Consider the following 19,759-nt stretch of genomic DNA (forward strand, 5'->3'; position numbering starts at 1 on the left):
TTTTTTACTATACTATATTAATACTAAATAGATGTATAAGACTTAATTCCATTTGTTATCTGTGGGTCGGATTTCTCAGCCTAAATAATAAACCAAAAAAAAATAAAAAAGACTGTAAATTTAACAATTATAGTTTCAGAGTTTATAATCTCATAAAATAATGCTAGCCAAAAATCATATAAAAATGATGCACTTAAAAATTATTCATTATCCTTAAATTAATATAAGAAAAATCATGTACCAAAAAGGTCTATTAACTGTTCAATAAAGAAATCAGCCAAACCAAAACAAAAGGTCATGACAAAAAAAAAATCGAAAACATAAGGTAAGCCATCCAAAAAACCAACGACTAAGCCATCAAACTACGCCACCAACAAGAGAAGCTTGTGTCAAGAGGCAGCAGGATGTAATTTCCATAAATCATACCTCGTGGAACGCAAAATTTGATACACATCTCACAATGCTTTCCATTATAAACACATGTTAAATAGAAAATCACAACCCTTTGTTTAATTAATTATTAAATCCAATGGACACTTTACATGGACCATGAGAGTTCCAAAAAAGTGCTCCGGACCATTTGAAAACTTTCCTCTATGCAGACATAAAAATTCAACTATTAAATTAATCATTAATATATATATATATTAAAATACAAAAATACATTTTATAACATATAAAACATCGTATATATTTATACATAAATTCATAATAATTATTCTAATAACTGATTTTTATGTGTACATAGAATTTTTGTACACATATAGGAAATCCTGCCGAACAAGCTAGTAAGATCAAACTCAGAAAAAGAAAAAAAAAGTTCTCCATTTAGAGAACTTAAAATACAGTATGAACTTAATATACGTGCCATGATTAACTATATTTTTTTTTTCTCCCTTAAGAAAAATTTGAAAAAACAATAACCACTTTTACATAGAAATTAATTAAAGCTATCGATAAAATGACTAATCTGAATTTATGTATCATCTTTGGTTATTATATTCTGACAACTCAAAAGTTCATTCGTTGCTTTTTGCTGCTCTTCAAACATTTTCTTCAACTGCCTACCTTGTTCCTCGATTCGCAGCTGCAACTTTCTCTGATTCTGGATCATAAAAAGAGCATTCATAATTAGAAAACTAACATTATATATAGTAGTATTAAGAGAAAAAACATATATAATATTGATATATATACCTCTAATTGTTCATGAAGAAGCTTTTGAGCATCTAATTGTTGTTGAAGTGCTTCTCTAATTTGAATTCCACTGCAAATTTAGGAAGCGTTTTAAAAATATAACCATTTATATGTCTCAGCTTAACCGTTTTATTTGGATTTTAGGCAAAACTAAGCGGCATTACCTCTTCATATCAAGATGAAGATGTTGATGTTGAAGATTCTCTATGTGGATTCTTTTGTCAGATTTCCCTGAAATAGAAAATAGTTTTTTTTTTTTTTTAACTAAGTATTTGGAGTGAGCATCATATAATTTGAAACTACTATAGTATGTAGATTCTGCTATTCTGCTATTTTGCTTTGAAGATATGAATAATGATAAATATACTATAGATTCTCATGTTTTTTTTTTTTCTCTGAATTGTGATTTCTTATACTTGAAACTACATAATACAGAAACACAAAAGAAAAAAGTGAACAATAATTAATAAAGTTAAAAAGATAAATATACCATTATGAATTGGGTCAGGCATGTACTTAGCAATTCTATATTTCTGCAAATGGCTTTTGACATGAAAGATTGTTAATCCATCTGAGTCCATCATCTTCAATACAGCCTTTGGTGTTGCCTCTGCATCCAATAGAAAATTCATCATCATCATCATCATCAAAATCATCATCTATAGACTATAGAGTACTTGAAATTGATAAAAATCTAGAAAGTTAACTTACTATCAGCACCACCAAGGCGATTCACACATTCAACAAACTTTTCATGAAGATCCTGAGTCCATCTTATACGCGTCTTACTCGATATGGTTACCCCATTAGAAGCAGAGTTTGCTGATACACTTCCTCCTGAAGAAGGTGTTGGAGACCTATCTTGATAAGAATTGAAGCTCACCTGTTTAAAAGGTAAGTTATAAGATCCACAAGAACAAAGAGAACAAAAGAGAAATGAATACATACTATATTATCTTGATTTCCTTTGTTAGGAAATGGTGAAGCCATGGCATCAGTGAAGAACTTCTGTTGGTGGTGGAACTTTCTGGATGGAAAATTGTCACATGGGATTTTGTTGAATGATCTAAAGCATTGATTTTTGGTATTGAATTGAGAATTCACCATTGCTTGCAAAGTGTTTGAGAGATCAAATTTGTCCCTTTGATACAAAGGGAATTCCAAATCATTATTATTGTTATTCATCTTAGAGAACTGAGCCTGAGAGTGTTCATATTCTGCAAACCCCATGCAGAGTTCTGCTGCATAGAAGGCAGAAGCCGGCGACTCGAACCGGCTCATGATGGTGGCAGCAGGGCCTATTTGTGGCGGCAGTGGCGGCCGTGATCCTCCTCCAACCATGTTCCAAGACTGTATGGTATCAAATAGTCCTCCTTGGCTTTGTTGAATCATTCCTCTGCAATAATCAATCTTGTTCTCATTCATTGACACAATAAAGTTTGAGGCTTGAGGTACAAGATTTGAATGAATCTAATCTAATATCTAAATGTCTATATGGAACCATGCAAGGTCATCCATCACTTGTTGTATTGTTCCCAAAAGAGGATAAGAATGAACATAATTAATTCATTGACATTATCAAAGTACATAAACATTAAAAATGAGTGGAATCAAACAAAGTGGTTTATTTTGTCCATTATTGTTTTCATGCAGATTCAAGATGGAGTGCAAGGCTCTATTATTATTCCACTTGACTATTGCCTCCTTGGTCTTGTCGTTTCAAAGTTTTACTAGGAGCTTTGTTTAATAAAGATTAAAACTATGTACTACTTTGATCATCTTAACATTGGAGAATAAAGTTATCTGTAGTGAATTGAAGTAATGGGATATATAGATTCAAAAGCAAGATATATTTAGACTCTAGTTTTGTTTTCATGTATGTAACTTTAACCTTAATGGGATTTCCATTACCGAAAAGTTAAAACACTTAATTAGCACATTAACCTTTCTTTTTTGGTCATATGCACTCAGATGCTAATTCTTTTGTTGCTGCTATATCCATTTCTTGGTGAACAATAATAATGCTTCACAAATACTAGTGATTACTAAGAAAGAAAAACCATTTTATGACAACTCAAAGGTGCAGATACACATAGCCATGAAAATATATGAAAATTACTAAAGTAATAATGTAAACATTAATTGAATTTATGATTTCTATCATACAGAAATTTCACTATTTTAATTTAATAATAATTAATTTTTTTCTTTTTTATTATACTAACTTTTCACTTTAAAAATATTTAATCTAAATTATTATTATTGTTGTTGTTACAATTTCATGTCTATCAAAAATATGAAATTGAGATTTTTTTTTTTAATTTTAAACTAGTTTTTGAAGTTAAATTAAACGCTCTTTAATTCCAATAAATTATTACCAACTTTTATTTTCATAAAAGAGTATGCAATGTTATTTGATGATAATGATGTTGATCTCGTGACATTTACATATGATGACAAAATAATAATTTTACTTTTCATGAAAAATTGACTTCATTGAAAATATCCAAGGTTTTATGGTGCCAACAAACATTAACTTAAGTGGCATCTATACTTAGTATGTGTTTATCCAAGGTTTAGTTAATATATGTATTTTAAAGATATTATCAATTAAATTTTTTTTAATAAAAATATATAAAATTTTAATATATTTATTAAAAAAAGTTTCAAAAACTTTTATTAATAATAATTTAACATGTGCCATAATGTTAGTTACCCAAATTTATATACTTGCCGAGCGGTATAATAACAAGAATAAATTAACTGGAAATCCCAATATAGTATCTGCCATTTAAATGTTTAATCGTTGTTATCATAAATAGTAATCAAGTTTAGCAGTCCAACAAAGTTTAAACAGTATTAACTTGGTGGAAAAACAACAAAATAAAAACAAGTTGAAGAGAATTAATTAATTAGCAGGTATCTAGTATCTTCATCAGTAGCATGACTTTTATCGAAAATGGCTGTAATATGAACTTTTATAAAAATGTTATGACTATTAAATCAATTATAATTTATTTGTATATGAATATATGTGATATTTAATTTATTTTTTAGTTTAAATTATAAGTTACTTTGTTTAGTTTTTTCAATATATATGTATAAAATTAGTAATGGGTAGAGTAGGATAGGGTTTAAATTTTACCCTAATCTTATTCACAGGTTCAAAATTTTTTTAAAACTCTACCTTACTCGTACTCTAAAATTCTAAATCCTACCCAAATCTATCCGCAGAAAAAAAAGTTTAAATAAATATAAAATTCAACCATTCCAAATTTCACACATATTAATAAAATTAGAAAATAAAAAATTAAGTTTAAATAAAATTAAAAATAATAAAATTTTAAAAAAATGCAACATAAAATTACAAATAATATGATCATCAATTAGTTTAGTGATTATTTCAAGTTTTTATAAAAAGAAAATTGTGATAACAAGACTCACTTTCTTCACTACATACATAACTTTACATATATATTATATAATATATTAAATGTGCGAATATGATAAACAACTCTACTTGAACGAGTTGGTCCGAATTGAATACATATTGCCAGTCCTATATATGTATGTGTATGTTTTTAAAAGTTTTAGAAACTACATTTAAATTTATTCTCCGTTCATTCTATTTTAGAATTCAAGCTAAGTGTACATAACATATACAAAACATGATTGCTCAATAGAAAATAATAAAAACGAAGGATTAATAGTCTTTTAGATATTTAAAAGTGAAGAAATAATTATTAGTGAAAGATGCATATACGACCTATAGATAATTATTATTCACAGAATATATATATGCAACTCTATGATTCTAGCAGTCGTTACTTGTTACCAATTGAGATTCTATCTACTTGGAAAATTCCGGAGTTTATGATTCCCATGCATAGTGATTAGTGAATACTAAATACTATATATAAAGATATAATCAATAATCGCATTATACAATAAGTAACAACTATTGTATTTTGTCTGTTACTACCAATCTACCATATATGCCAAATATAAATGATTTATTTTCTGGCATGCAGCAACCGAAAATGTCATTATCAAATTCAGAAGTGGGGGAATCAAATTAATGGGCTTAGCACGCAATGGGGTTAAAATTAAAGGATGAATAACAAAGCTTCATGAGAAAAAAGTTCACTATGCATGGACTAATTTAGAACTCTTAAATCCATTCAACCAAAGTGCAATTAAGAATTGAACTTAATTAATTTGTCCATATGAAAAACATAAGCTATAATAATAAAAGATTCATCATCAATAATATGGATAACATAAGCTATAATAATAAAGGATTCATCATCAATAAAGAAGCCAAAATATTAATCTGAATTTCTCAAAATGTTGCTGCCCAAAAAGACCAACCCTTGATATATATAATTGCTACTTTACTAATAAATCTCCTAGCCTCCTTTTTCTCTTGCATTATGATTAAGAACCTTATTCCATGTCTTAATAAGAGCATAAACGAATCATTCATTAGAAAGCGAAAACACTTTGTATTATAAAGTATTTAATTTATATTCTATTAATAAATTGTATTAATGTATTTTATTTATTATTAATAAATAAACTTATATATCTCGATCTGACATGATGTTCACAAATATCATACTTATTAAAAATTTAATTATTTATATATATTTTTTATCAGTTTAATTCTTTTTTAAGTTATTTTATAACATAATATCAGAATTTTTATAATTTAAAAATTTAAAAATGATATAGTGACTAACAAAATTGGTATAAAACAAATAAAAAAATTATGGAAAAATTCAGACAAATTAAAAAAAATTACATAAAAAATATATTAAAAAATAACTATTCATATATCTACTTCTATGAAATTAAATTTTAGAAGAGATGGTTTCAAATAATATTCAAAGACTAACATTATTATTCTTTAACGAATGATATGATTACGGACAAAAATGAGCTAGCAAGCACAATATATAATGCTTAGTGTTAAAAATGTAAATGTTGTGTTATACACATGCTGCTTCTGTTTCTTGACATATACACCAATTAACTTTGGACACTACATATTGCTTTGCTGAATATGTATGGAATATATGCACTACTACTGCGCATTCATAAATGTCTATTATCTCAAGTACTACTATAACTATGATATATTAAAAAAATAATTATAAATTTATATATTTTTCCTACAAATTAAATTAAATATAATGATGACTAAATAAAGTACCGTAAATGTGAAGACTGGAGAGTATGAATAAGAAATATTATTTCTGATCAATGCCTTGGCCAGTTGTAAAGCTGCTAGCTAGCAACAATTTTTCTGTTTTCCATCAATTTATTTATTTAATTATGGTCCATGATGCACACCGACATAGACAAGGATACGATACGATACGAGATATGTCGACATGCGAATTTTAAAATCTTATAAGACATAGGGTTACGCATACATATAAAATATAAAGTATTTTTTAGATAAATTATAATAATATTTTAATATTTTATTGATATTAAAATATAAATTAATTTTTTTAATTATTTTTAACATCTTATTTTATTTATATTAAATATTTAAAATATTTTTTTAATAAATAATAATAATATATACTATATCTAAATTTATTTAAAAAATATATGTTAAGAATAAGATTAGATACACTGACACGTAATGATATTTAAGTGTGTTCAAACGTGTCGGAAAAATTTTTTTTATTTTTTATTAAGATACGGTTATCAGACAAACGTCAGTAAATATCATATTTAAAATGTGTCCGACATAAAGACACAGTAACTCAGTGAAGTGTCGGTATTTATAGATTATGATTAACATTTTAATTAGAATAAAGTGACAATTAAATGTTTAAAGATTTTGATTTTGGATTAATTAATCTTAAAAAATTATTAATTAAATTTTTTATGATAGTAAACAGTAAATATATATGTTTTTTTCGTCATATTTTTTTTGGAAGGACGGATTAGTTTGAGATCGAAATTTTTAAATACTTGATTGTTGTTTTATTCTTTTAATTAAAAGAAAATAAAGAGTGGTTGGAGAGGATGTGGAGGTTCGAAAGGGTTCCATTAATTCTTTCTCACCTTATTCTAATCGATCGTCAAGTATATCTATTAAGAATTTAAGGGAAGAAACTTCCCATTTTCCAAACATGGTAAGCATCTTTTCTACATTTAGAATTACATTACTTACAATGTAATTGTTATAATTAATTTGTTACATTTATATATGATATGATTTAATAATCCAATTATTCTTTTTGTTTGAATATGGTTCAGATTAAGCTAAGCATTGACATGAACAGCCAAAGAATGAATTAAACAACATACAAGCCATGAACCCAGACAAAGAAGCGAAAGTTATATCAAAGATATAAACAACAATATAGGGTGGAAGACAACTAAAAAATTCAAATTGACAAGCAAATAATTAATAAAATAAGATTACTTAACTATCATCGCTTGCATCCGATCAGATATAGTTGTAAATCCACACTAAACAAAATAAACTGACCTTTTGAACCTTCAAGGGTCGTTTTTTAAATTTCCTAGCCTTCTTTTTTTTGTGGGGAGGGGGGTGTGGAATAGGAGTGTTCTTCGCAGCAGTTAAAAATTCAACACTAATTTTATTTGCGGTGTAGTTTGAATTGGATGATTTTTTTCAAAAAAATCTGATCTGATCCGATCCAATTTCAAGTAGTTTGGATTGGATTGGATTGAATTTGCGGTTTTGTAAATTAAAATATATATATATATAACAAGTCTCAATATTAAATTTTAAATAACAAAAAATGACATAACAAGTCTCAATAATATTTTAAAAAATCAACGATAATATAACACAGTAGAAATAAAATTATAAACTAGTAATAAACAAATCACATTTTGAACAAAAAATATTTATTGAATAATAATAATACATGAATAATATAAAATGTATATTAAATTGAACATGTTATAAATATAATTGTAAATATAATAATAAAATAATAATATTATAACACATAGTGCGGTTTGGATGAAATTGAATCGGTTATAAAAAGTAAATTCAAAATTCGATCCGGTTCAACGATTTACAAAAAATAAAATCCAATCAAATCCAAATTAATACGATTTTAATCTATTTTCGGTTTGAATTTGATTGGATAAGCGATTTAATTTGGATCTGTTTGGATTTGAACCGCCCTAACTATAGTTGTTTCAATATTGCATATTTTAATAAGGAAAAAGTTTTGAGATGGAAGTTAAAACGGTTAATAATGACAATTTATTAGTTGTTCCTAGGCATTTTGTTGCTAAACTAAAAGTAATGCGCCAGGGTTTTAGGCAAAATAAAATATTTCGATTTCTTAGAATTTTGAGGAAATTATCGATATGTTGGCTCATTCTTAAATGTTTTTTAATTAATAAAAAATGTTCCATTCATTGTTAATTAAATAAATCTTAGTTTTTTACTACTTTAACCTAAAATAAATTGTTGGGATACTTGCTAAGTTCAATTACAACAGCAATAATTTTCAGAAAATTTCTTAGGTATTATGAGAACAAATAATTTTACTTTGATCAATTAATTGTCTTCCACATCAATATTATAATTAAGTGTATTATTATTTTTAATTTAAATTTAAAAAATATTAGTAAAACAGAAACTAACCTCAAATTGGCAAGATAAATAAAGTAAAGTAAGAACATTCAATTATTCTACACAAGAAATTTTCTAATTTTTATCACTTGCCCAAGTAAACATCTAAATCTTAATCGTTTAAACAGAAGCACCCATATTCAACACATTTAGTTGAAATATAAAAATGTAGAGCGCGAAAAGATTGAAATTGATTGAATTTGGGCCAACAACTATGAAAGTGGCAATTAATTAGAGGCCTCAGAAATGTGTTTTTGTTATGCTTGCAATTTAAAAAGCCCAATTTGTGCCCGACTAAATCAGAAGCTGGATCCTTGACCAAAACAATTCAGAAGCTGGAGCCCTCTGACCAAAAAATATAAATAAATATAGAAGCTGGAGCCTGGAAGTAACTACAGATCCACTAGTAAAACTACTGTCTTTTATTACCAAATAAAAAAATAATTATGTCCCAATACAGTAATTTATCAGTCAACGACACCCCTTATATAAAGTTTACATTTGTAACGAATTAGTTATTGATCTCTCAGACTGTGAAATTCTATGAACAACCAAAAAAAAAATTTTTGTCCCAAAAGAAGAGAAAAAAAAAAAAACTAGTTAAATCAATTTGTACAAATAACCAAGGATTTTAATATGATTCTTTCCTGAATTATACACAAGATAAATTATCTATGAGAATTTTTGTAGCCCTTATGAGTTATGAATGTATACTAGAAATATGCCTGATTTAAAATGGTAAATTATGGTGTAAATTTTTATTGATAAATTATAGCAGTTTTTTATTGAATACTAATATCATTTTTATCTATTTCATAAAAAAAACATTTTTATTGGATTTTAATATAATTTTGTTTACATTAATAATGCACAACACTTTACTTATTTTTAAAATATGTAATTCAATTAATATTTTTAGACATGTGATAACTATTGGACATTTATAAAATATTTTTACATTCAGAATGCTACAATAATTGAGTTAAATTATTGCACATCAACTACTAAAATATTGAATTAATATTTTTTATCAGTTTAATTTTTTTAACTACTAAATTATTAAAAACTTAATCATTTATGTATATTTTTTATCAGTTTAATTTTTTTAAAATTATTTTACAACATAATATCAGAATTTCTATAATTTAGAAATTTAGAAATCGATTCTTAGTGACTAAAAAATTTGGTATAAAATAAATAGAAAAATTATACAAAAATTTAAACAAATTAAAAAAAGTTTTTGCATACAAAATATATTAAAAATAACTATTTATATATCTACTTTTATTAAATTAAATTTTAGAAGAGATGGTTTCAAAACAATATTCAAATACTAACATTATTATTCTTTAAAGAATGATATATAAAGATTACGGACAAAAATGAGCGAGCAAGCACAATATATAATGCTTAGTGTTAAAAATGTAAATGTTGTGTTATACACATGCTGCTTCTGATTCTTGGCATATACACCAATTAACTTTGAACACTACATATTGCTTTAATTTGCTGAATATTCATAAATGTCTATTGTCTCTAGTACTACTATAACTATGATCTATTAAAAAAATAATTATAAATTTATATATTATTTTTCCTTCAAATTAAATTAAATATAATGATGACTAAATAAGGTACAGTAAATGTGGAGACTGGAGAGTATGAATAAGAATTAAGAAGTATCATTATTTCTGATCAGTGCCTTGGCCAGTTGTAAAGCTGCTAGCTAGCATCAACTTTTCTATTTTCCATCAATTTGTTTATTTAATTATGGTTAGCATTTTAATTAGAGTAGGATGATAATCAGATCTTTAAATATTTTAATTTCAGATTAATTAATCTTAAAAAATATCAATTATATTTTTTATAATAATAAATAATGAACAATAAATAGTGTGATAAAATAAAATTGTTCATATATATTCTTTTGTTATTTTTTGAGTTTTTATATAATATTTATTGACTACTCTCTATATACTACGATCTAATCAAAACAGGTGAAATGTTATTTCAAAAGTTATTATTTACGTGATGATTTTTTATAAATAAACACGTCACAGTAATTAACAATACATATAAACATTATCGCTAAATTTTACACGATAAATTGATAAAAAGATATAACATGTCCATCATTTACTATCCTAAAGGATCAAATTAATACTTTTTCTTTAAAGACCAATTAGTTTGATATCAAAATTTTTAAATATATAGTTGTTGCTTTACTCTTTTAATTAAAAGAAAATAATGAGTGACTGGAGAGGACGTGGAGGTTCGAAATCAACCCCCTCTTTTCACACACCCGAAGCTAGAAACATCACTCTTTTCATTCAGCCTGTTTGACATAAAGTATCTGCAAGAGAAGCTAAGAATTTCATTCAAATGGTTAGTCTTTGATGAAAAACAAAATACAGACCAAGTTGAAACAATTAAAGTAGTTAAGCACTTGTGATGAACTTTAGTAAGAAGTTCCGCCTATAAACGAAAACAAAATGATATAGACTAAGTTAATAAAGGTGTATCATCATTCATGATAGACTGTGTATATGATATTGATGTACGTCATTGTATCTTTAGTTACCTCTGCCTCGAATTGCTGGTACCCTTGAGCTGAAGGGGAGAGTATTTTGACAGCTACTTGGATGTTACGTGATCTTTATTCCATTTAATTTTCTGCTCATTTTGCACTACATTCGAATATCATTTCAGCAACTTTAACTTTATTTATTTGATACTGTACTTGAGCCATTCACCATATTACTTGAATGAAAAGACTCAAAGAGTGATGTATATTGCTTTGGAGTTGTTCTACTTGAGATGATTACTGGCCATCCTGCAATCACTAATTGATGTCTCCTTTCGTAATTCTAGTGGGGAGAGTTCACTGTTAAGGTAGCAATTATATATACCAAAGTTTCTGTGATAATCATCGATTGTTTGAATGCAATTAACTCCTTTGCTTCATTAACCATGTAGTTCATTGCATAAAAGATACATTAAAAAAAAGAGAAAGAAAACCAACAAATGATTGATCATTAAAAAGGCAGAAGGATTGCATGTAAGTTCAAGTTGACATGGAGAATGACAGTAACACTCTTACTTATTTTGGAACAGTCAACTTTATAAATCACCCAACTTATTATTGTCGTAATACATCACTTTCCACTTGCAATTGTGCCTTGATCTTATTTAATATTACCCTATTAACAAGCTTGATCCTAGACAATCAAGCTCTTAATTACCTGGCCTGAGGAGTGGATTCATTTTGTACATTCACAAAGACTAGTTCAACCGATGAATCTCCATTACTTTTGTTGCCACCACCACCATATTTTGTTCGACTTAATTCCATTTCCAAAGCATTCTTGAGTTCAATCAATACCTCACTCATGATTGGTCTTTCATTAGAGCTTTGTGACACACAAGCCATTGCTGTTTCCACAACCTTCCAGGTAGAGCTACAGTCAAAGTCTCTCCCTAACCTTGAGTCAACAATGCCATGGATATCCCCTCTCTCCACCATCGAACTAACCCAATGACTTAAGTGAGTTTTCTCATCATCATCATCATTATCTTCTGCCATTCTTATTGCTGCTTGACTTGTGATTAACTCCAAAAGAACAACTCCAAAACTATAAATATCACTTTTCTCTGTTAATCTGCTTGATTGGTAGTAACTGCAATTTTTTTTAAAAAAAATTTACAAATGTTAAATTGTACAATGCATTTCCATCGAACTTTATGATTAGTATCAATCACCTTGTATTTTCTTGGAAAATACTGACAAATTCTAGATAACTAATAATTTTTTTTCTTATTTTTGTCTTACTTTTTAACTAATACTAATAATTTTTTTTATGCTAAAAGTGTTATCTCTCTGACATTATCCAAAAATAATTGGATTACTTACTTGGGGTCCAAGTAACCAGCGGTGCCGGCAACAACAGTTGAAACATGACTGCCCCCATCGATTGGGATAATCTTTGACAAACCGAAATCAGATAATTTTGCATGCAAGTTTTCAGTCAACAAAATGTTTGAAGCTTTTACATCTGTGGATTATAGGTGGCTTGCAACCATTGTGTAAATATTCCAATCCTGATATCAAATGTACCAAAAATGTATTAAAAGAAAATAAAAATAAAAATCAGATGTAGTTTGAGAATTAGTTTCCAACCTTGTGCTGCATCTACCGCTATACAGAGCCTGTCTTTCCAGCTCAGGAATTTGGTACCTGATGAGAGATATTGACGTAGGTTTCCATTAGCCATATACTCGTATATGAGAGCCTTATTGCTTCCTTCATTACAATATCCAACTAGGGAGGTCAAATTTCTGTGATGAACTCTCATTAGAAGCTTAACCTGCAGGGAATAAGATGATCAAATCCAGAATGATTAGTGTTTATCTATTTTTAAATGACCATTCACATAATTAATATAAAAAATAAGTACTAATATAACTTGGCATAAATGTGATTTCCGTTCACAGGTATCAAAATTAAATTCATTCAGTAATTAATTTACTTACCTCTGCTTGGAATTGCTGATAACCCTGAACTGAGGATGGAGAAAGCATCTTCACTGCAACAGGAGCGTCATCAACATATCCCATATAAAATGTTCCAAACCCACCTTTACCAAGGATTTGACAGAAGTTGTTGGTGATTTTAAGGATATCAGAGTATGAATAAATTTTATTCTTGAACTTGAGTGATACATCATGGTCTTGCTTGATCTCCTTTGGAGTCTTTTCTACTGCCACCAATGTCAAGTAATAAATTAACATGCAAGTATATGGATTTTGCAGTTAATGTAGTGAGATTCATATCTATTACCTTTGGTTTTTCTCCTTTTATTAAGAGTCCAGACTATAGCTGCGGCGGTCACGGCCACTAAAACGACTGAAATCCCAATAGCTGCAGCTACTAAGAATGGCTTTGTCTTCTTTTTCTTCCTTTTTACTTTGCATTCTCCAGATTCACATAGTAGATATGGATTTTGATCAACACTATCATAGAAGCATGCATTATGTTTAATTAACTCCCCACTTAATTCTTAAGAGTTGCAGAATTATATTTACGTGTGATTAATCTTAGTCTACTTTAAAAATTAATATGATGTCAATAATAATTACATAAAAAATTATGACTATTTTCAACATGAAAATATTTATTTGCGTGACTTGAAATAAAATAATTTTAATTTGATATGAAACATTTTTTAAGTATTTTTTAAAGAAAACTATATTATTTACACAAATTTAGTGTATATATATATATTTTGTCAGCATAAAACAAATTACGAATTCGTTTTCTCAGTATTTAATTGCTACTGTATTTAAAAGGTGATGTTTAACTTTTAAAAAAATTAAAAATTAATATTTAATTTAAAAAATAAAAAAAATAATTTTTAAATAATTAAAATTTACTCTAAAAATATGTTAAACAAAAATTAGACACCAATTTATAAGTACTATAAAATTAATCTTATTTTTAATATAAAAAAACCTTATAAAATGTACATTAAAAAATATGTATATAACATTTTTTAAATAAAGTTAAAAGATGAAAAGTATCCAAGGAAGATTTCATGAATAAGATTCATACTTGACTGATAAGATGGTAAAGATGTAAGTTTACAGATTTTTCCTTTAATAGGATGAGAGAGAGATGGATAAAGATAGGACCCACATTTTAAATAATAATAAAATAATAAAAAATATCTATAAAAGGAATTTAAATTCTCTCTCTATACCACTTCAATCTTTACACTAGAGTACCCCAACCTTTATTAGATTTCGCAAGTAGTGTTGATGGTAATGAACCACTGAGGTTATTGCCCGCTAAGTTCCTGCCAGAATAGTAAAACTGCTATAACATTCTTTTCTTTTTTTTGTTCGGCATTTATTAGATGAGCTCGAGTTAAAAAAAATACAATCATAATTTAGCATGTATAATTTAGTATTTATCTATCTATTTTTAATATATAAAAATAGATACATAAACTTATCCACATTATTTTTAAAACATTTTTTTTATTAATATTATATCAGCAACATCGCTTACTTGACAAAATATTAGAATCAATCATTTAGTTTTTGCCAAATCTATTATTATTTTTAAATCAGTAAAAAAAATACAAAAATTTATAATCAAATTTGTAACCTACAAAGACATTGAATCCATATCCATATATTTATATATATTTATATATCTCACTGTTATAACAATACAATAAATTTATAACTCCAATAATTAATTTATTAATGTCTATAAATAACTCATTAAATATAATAAATATTCATATTATAAATGTAATAATAATATTATTAATCATAATAAATTTTACGTTACAAATATTCAAATTCCATACTATTTGAACTACTTATATAAGTCTCTTATCACAATTCCTTCAAATGATATCAAATTTAGTTCAAAAAATTTATTTTCGAACTACACAACATCTCAAACTTACTCAATGGAACATCATTCTTTGGACAATATCACCAAATAAAAAGATAATTAGTTTATCAAAGTTCGCGTGATTCATCAATGAAAAACATTAATATCCACAAATTAAGAAGAGTCTCTTTGCTTAAAAATGATTATATTAAATAAAAAGGTACAAAACAAACATATTTATTATATTTTTAAATTGAATTCACGAAAAAATACTTTAATTATTTTTGCTTTTTATACTTTTTATATTATTTTGTAATACTTTATATATAATTGTATTTTAATATCGTTAAAATTATACTTCTTTTAATATGCTATTCATTATTTTTTTAACTAATTATGAACTATAATTTACTAATATTACAGCAAACGAAAAGTCTATACTATACAAATTTTAAAAATAGAAGATACAAAAGATTTGTATAGGCCAATTAAAGGTATAATGAAAGCAAACTTTTTACTCACAATTGCTGTAAAAAAAATCAAAGATCTAATTTTGAACATTTTTTAAGACTATTTTGAATTTGCATCACTTGAGACATTGTCTGACAGGTAATTTCATTTTATACTATTTCAATTATTCTTATTAAAAATAATTTATTAAAAAAAATCTACACATTTTTGTTCTTTTTATTGTAGATGTCATTGAAAAACTACATCAAAAGATTAAGAAGAAAGAAAACCATACAAATTTAAGACACATCTTCAGAAAAAAACATACATGCAAAGATGGAACAAATAACATAATTGAAAGTGCATACAACGCAACAATTCATAAAAAATATGACTTCACGAGAACTTCGACAGAAAGAAGAAAGCAACAATTCTAACAATAACCAATAAAGAAAAAGGAGGACAAACACTACATAAGAAAACTAAATCCATTAACTAAAATAAATCCAAAAATCGAACTACCAAATAAAAATATCACTTTATACAAATCTAATATCCAAATCTTTTATACTACAAATTATTTTAAATAAAATATTTTTCAAATTTAATTTTAATTTATACATATTTAATTTAATTCTACAAAACATAATATTTTTAATATTTATTATATATTATTATTAATTTACCATCCGCACATTGCGCGACTTTCATTCTAGTTAATTTTAATAATAAGTAATGGATGCTATAAATTTTGATGTTTTTTTCTTCTTAGCATTATGGTAAAACAACTTACAAGATCTTTAAGTTTTGTAGTTGGGAGAGAAACTCCGGAACTTGGCCATTCAAGTCGTTGTTTGATAAATCCCTAGAAAAACAACAAATAATTTGACAACACATAATATAATTAAGAATATCTGAAAATGATTTAAATAGAAGCAAATTTTGTATTTTGTATTTTTTATTTAGATGATGAGATGAACTCACAACTTTTCCAACACAGTAAGGTGTGAAAAGGAAGGATCTATAGCTCCTGTCAATCCACTAGAAGATAAATTCCTGCATGAATAAAAGACAGAGACTCAGGAAAAGACATTTAAAACGTCAGATGATTTAATATGTTTAACGTAAGCGTTGTTAATTATCTATAGGAAGTGACTTACAAGGCAGTAATCCTAGGGGATTCATTTAGATGACGAGTACAATTGAGACCGTCCCACTCCCACATGTACCCTGCAGGGCCGCATGGATCTCCTTGCCACTCTTCTCTTGTCGTCAAACCATATACTGACTGGATCCTTGTGATTGCATCCACTAATAGTAGCAGTATTTGTTATTTTTAATTTCAAATAACATTGGGTTGAAGAAACTAGGATATAGATTTAACATATACCATCTGCTTGGAATGTATCTGATTGGTAGAATTGAATTAATCCGTAAACTTCAATGGCGTTGATGATGGGAGGCAGGGTTGAACGCGACGTCTTGTGAAATGAAATATTAATTGCGTTGGAGACTACGGTGATTGTTTTTGTTGAGAGGTAAGGCGGCACCAGATTTTCGTAGAATGGTTTACCGTCCACAAAGATGTTAAATTCCCTTGTTTGGTTGTTAACCTCCATGAAGTGCATGTATATGTAGTATTCATCACTTATTGTAACTTGTGGCCTCCAGTTTATCTTCAATGGATCACTTGCATTTGCCGGTGTGATGGCGGTTCTCATCACAGCTTCAGGCAACTGGTAATCGTTTTGGCTAAAGGCTTCAGCAGTTATAGTACTTGAATTATTCAATTGTACCCATTCACCTTGTTGTATGTAGTATATCCAGGAACGATCATAGGGATCGTCCTCGTACCTGTCAAACAAAAATAACTGCACGTGAGTTTCCATTCTAATTTAATTAACCAGATAGAAGATGATTGATGATTCACCTGTTTGAGTAGTTGTTATATGAATAACCTAAATTCACATGGTAGTAAGTAACCAGTGATCCATCAGGTGGAGCAGAATAGGTGTCATTTTTCAAAGGCCTCAAATCTATGATTGAAATGAATGGCGTGCCAAGGCCTGTATTCACCAAACAGATATTTATGTATTCCTGTGAAACTATATGTATAATCTCTCTGATACTGTACCCGCCGGGGTTACTGTTGGCTGCTCCAAAGCTCACTGTATCCCACTTGTTAACTCCAAGATACACATCAAACACTGGAAAAGTGTTAAGCCCGTCGTAGTTTCCGTAACTAAACTCAAGGCGGATAAGATATTTGGAGCCCATTGTAATGTTATTTATTTTGTAGCAGTTTCTTCTTCCTTTCGGGAAGCTTCTGAGAGTCCACAGTTGTTGTTGTTTAAAGAGAGTTGTGAAGTCAGATTTCACTGATTTAGGTACACCACTGCTTATGAAACCGACATCTGAAACATATTGTATGTCTGTCCAATCAGTAGAGTTAGACATGGCAGGTGCTCCACAATCTATGCTGATATATCCTAAAAAACACACAACATATCATGTAACATACAATTATTCATATATATTGCATTCAAAATGTATGTATGTATGTCAATTATATTATTAAATTAAACCTGATTGATCCCGAGCTTGAAGCACAACTGCATGAACTAGAAAAGCTAGCAAAGCAACGTTCAAAATAGTCCTCCACATGTTAGTTTCTACTTTCTAATTAATCACTACCTTCTTTTGGCTTTGTATGTCTCTAGTTATCTATAGTACACATGAACGAACCTATTTTTCTATCATAAAATATATAGACATCTGTATTTAGAGATGTCAAAATAATATCATTTCCCAACGTACACGCTAAACCCTAAAGAAGTGTATTTAATTTTTGTGATGTATATATGGTCAACTTGTATACAAGCTAAGTCTCTCCATGGGACATGGGAGTATACTAAGTCTATATAGCAACCTTTTTGTTTTTTGTTTAATTCTTTTCTTTGTTTTCTCTTTCAGTGTGTTAATAGTTAATACTTATAAATTTGAGATTTTTTGGTGACTTAAAAGAAAATAAACAATAATAAAAAAAAAATAAACAAAAAATTGTTTAAAAAAGACAGTCTCGTTGAATACTATTTTCAAACTTCTTTTAAGGTAACAGAAGCTCTACTTGAAAAAAAAGGATTCTCATTGCAGTCTTTGCCATTATGGTGTAAGTCTTCTCTTATTATAAATCATTACATAAGAGAGGTGGTGGGTTAAACTCTCACTTCCTTCACTATATACATTTGTGATTTGCTTCAATAAAAAGTAATTAGATAAGATTCTAATTTTCTACAACTGTAGTCAACACGCTTTAGAAGTCATCCTGGTCATTGCATCAAAATACCTATATGCCATTATTTTTTCTTTCTTTCTTCTCTTTCTTATTATATTAACTAGCGGCTCAACAGGCACTATCCTATCTGTTCAGTCATTTTTTTATTATTTTTAAGAGATTAATTTTTAATTTTTAATTTAACTTTTAAATTTATAAATTTAATAAAATAATTTAAACATTAAAAATAAAAATACAAATTTTATAAGTTATTTAACTTTTAGAATGTATAAAATTTATAAATTTAAATTAAATAAGATATTAAACAAATTTATTATATTGTTATTACGTGTAACAAAATTAAAATAAAGATTTTGAAACATTATTAACAACTAACTATTTATAAACACTATTAACTTTATTTATTTATTTTTAATAGTATTTAGTTTAAAGTAGAGATAAAAATTTATATTTAAAATACTCTTTATCTTTATACATAATTCTAATTGATAAAAAATATTTTTTACTTTTATATTTAATTTTTAAATTATCTTTAATTTTTTTAAATTATTAATTTATATTTTTTTATATTCCTTCACTATATCAAACACTATTCTTTCTCTTACTATATATTATTCTCTATACACATATCTGTCATTGTTTTATCGTCACTATTATATTACTTTGTTCTCCTTTCTACCTTTTTTTTCTTGTTTTACCTTCTCTTCACCCGATCGTTATTAATTATCACCAAGTATCATTGTCGTCACTTTTACTTTTGTCTATTACTTTG

At 27.1% G+C, this 19,759-nt stretch overlaps 1 protein-coding gene and 1 pseudogene across 1 annotated transcript; both read right to left on the reverse strand.

The window, feature by feature from the left end:
* Positions 1-794: 794 nt before the first annotated feature.
* Positions 795-2,990, reverse strand: LOC130936087 (myb family transcription factor PHL5-like). Its single transcript, XM_057866072.1, has 6 exons — positions 2,146-2,990; positions 1,909-2,080; positions 1,688-1,807; positions 1,362-1,428; positions 1,198-1,267; positions 795-1,105 (listed from the first exon to the last, which is right to left on the reverse strand). The coding sequence occupies exons 1-6, from the start codon at positions 2,620-2,622 to the stop codon at positions 977-979; spliced, it is 1,035 nt and encodes a 344-aa protein (XP_057722055.1). The 5' UTR covers positions 2,623-2,990; the 3' UTR covers positions 795-976.
* An 8,814-nt stretch (positions 2,991-11,804) lies between these two features.
* LOC130935952 (probable LRR receptor-like protein kinase At1g51890) lies at positions 11,805-18,429 on the reverse strand (annotated as a pseudogene).
* Between the last annotated feature and the right edge of the window lie 1,330 nt (positions 18,430-19,759).

This window comes from Arachis stenosperma, chromosome 6 (genome assembly GCF_014773155.1).
Source record: "Arachis stenosperma cultivar V10309 chromosome 6, arast.V10309.gnm1.PFL2, whole genome shotgun sequence".
NCBI lineage: Eukaryota > Viridiplantae > Streptophyta > Magnoliopsida > Fabales > Fabaceae > Arachis > Arachis stenosperma.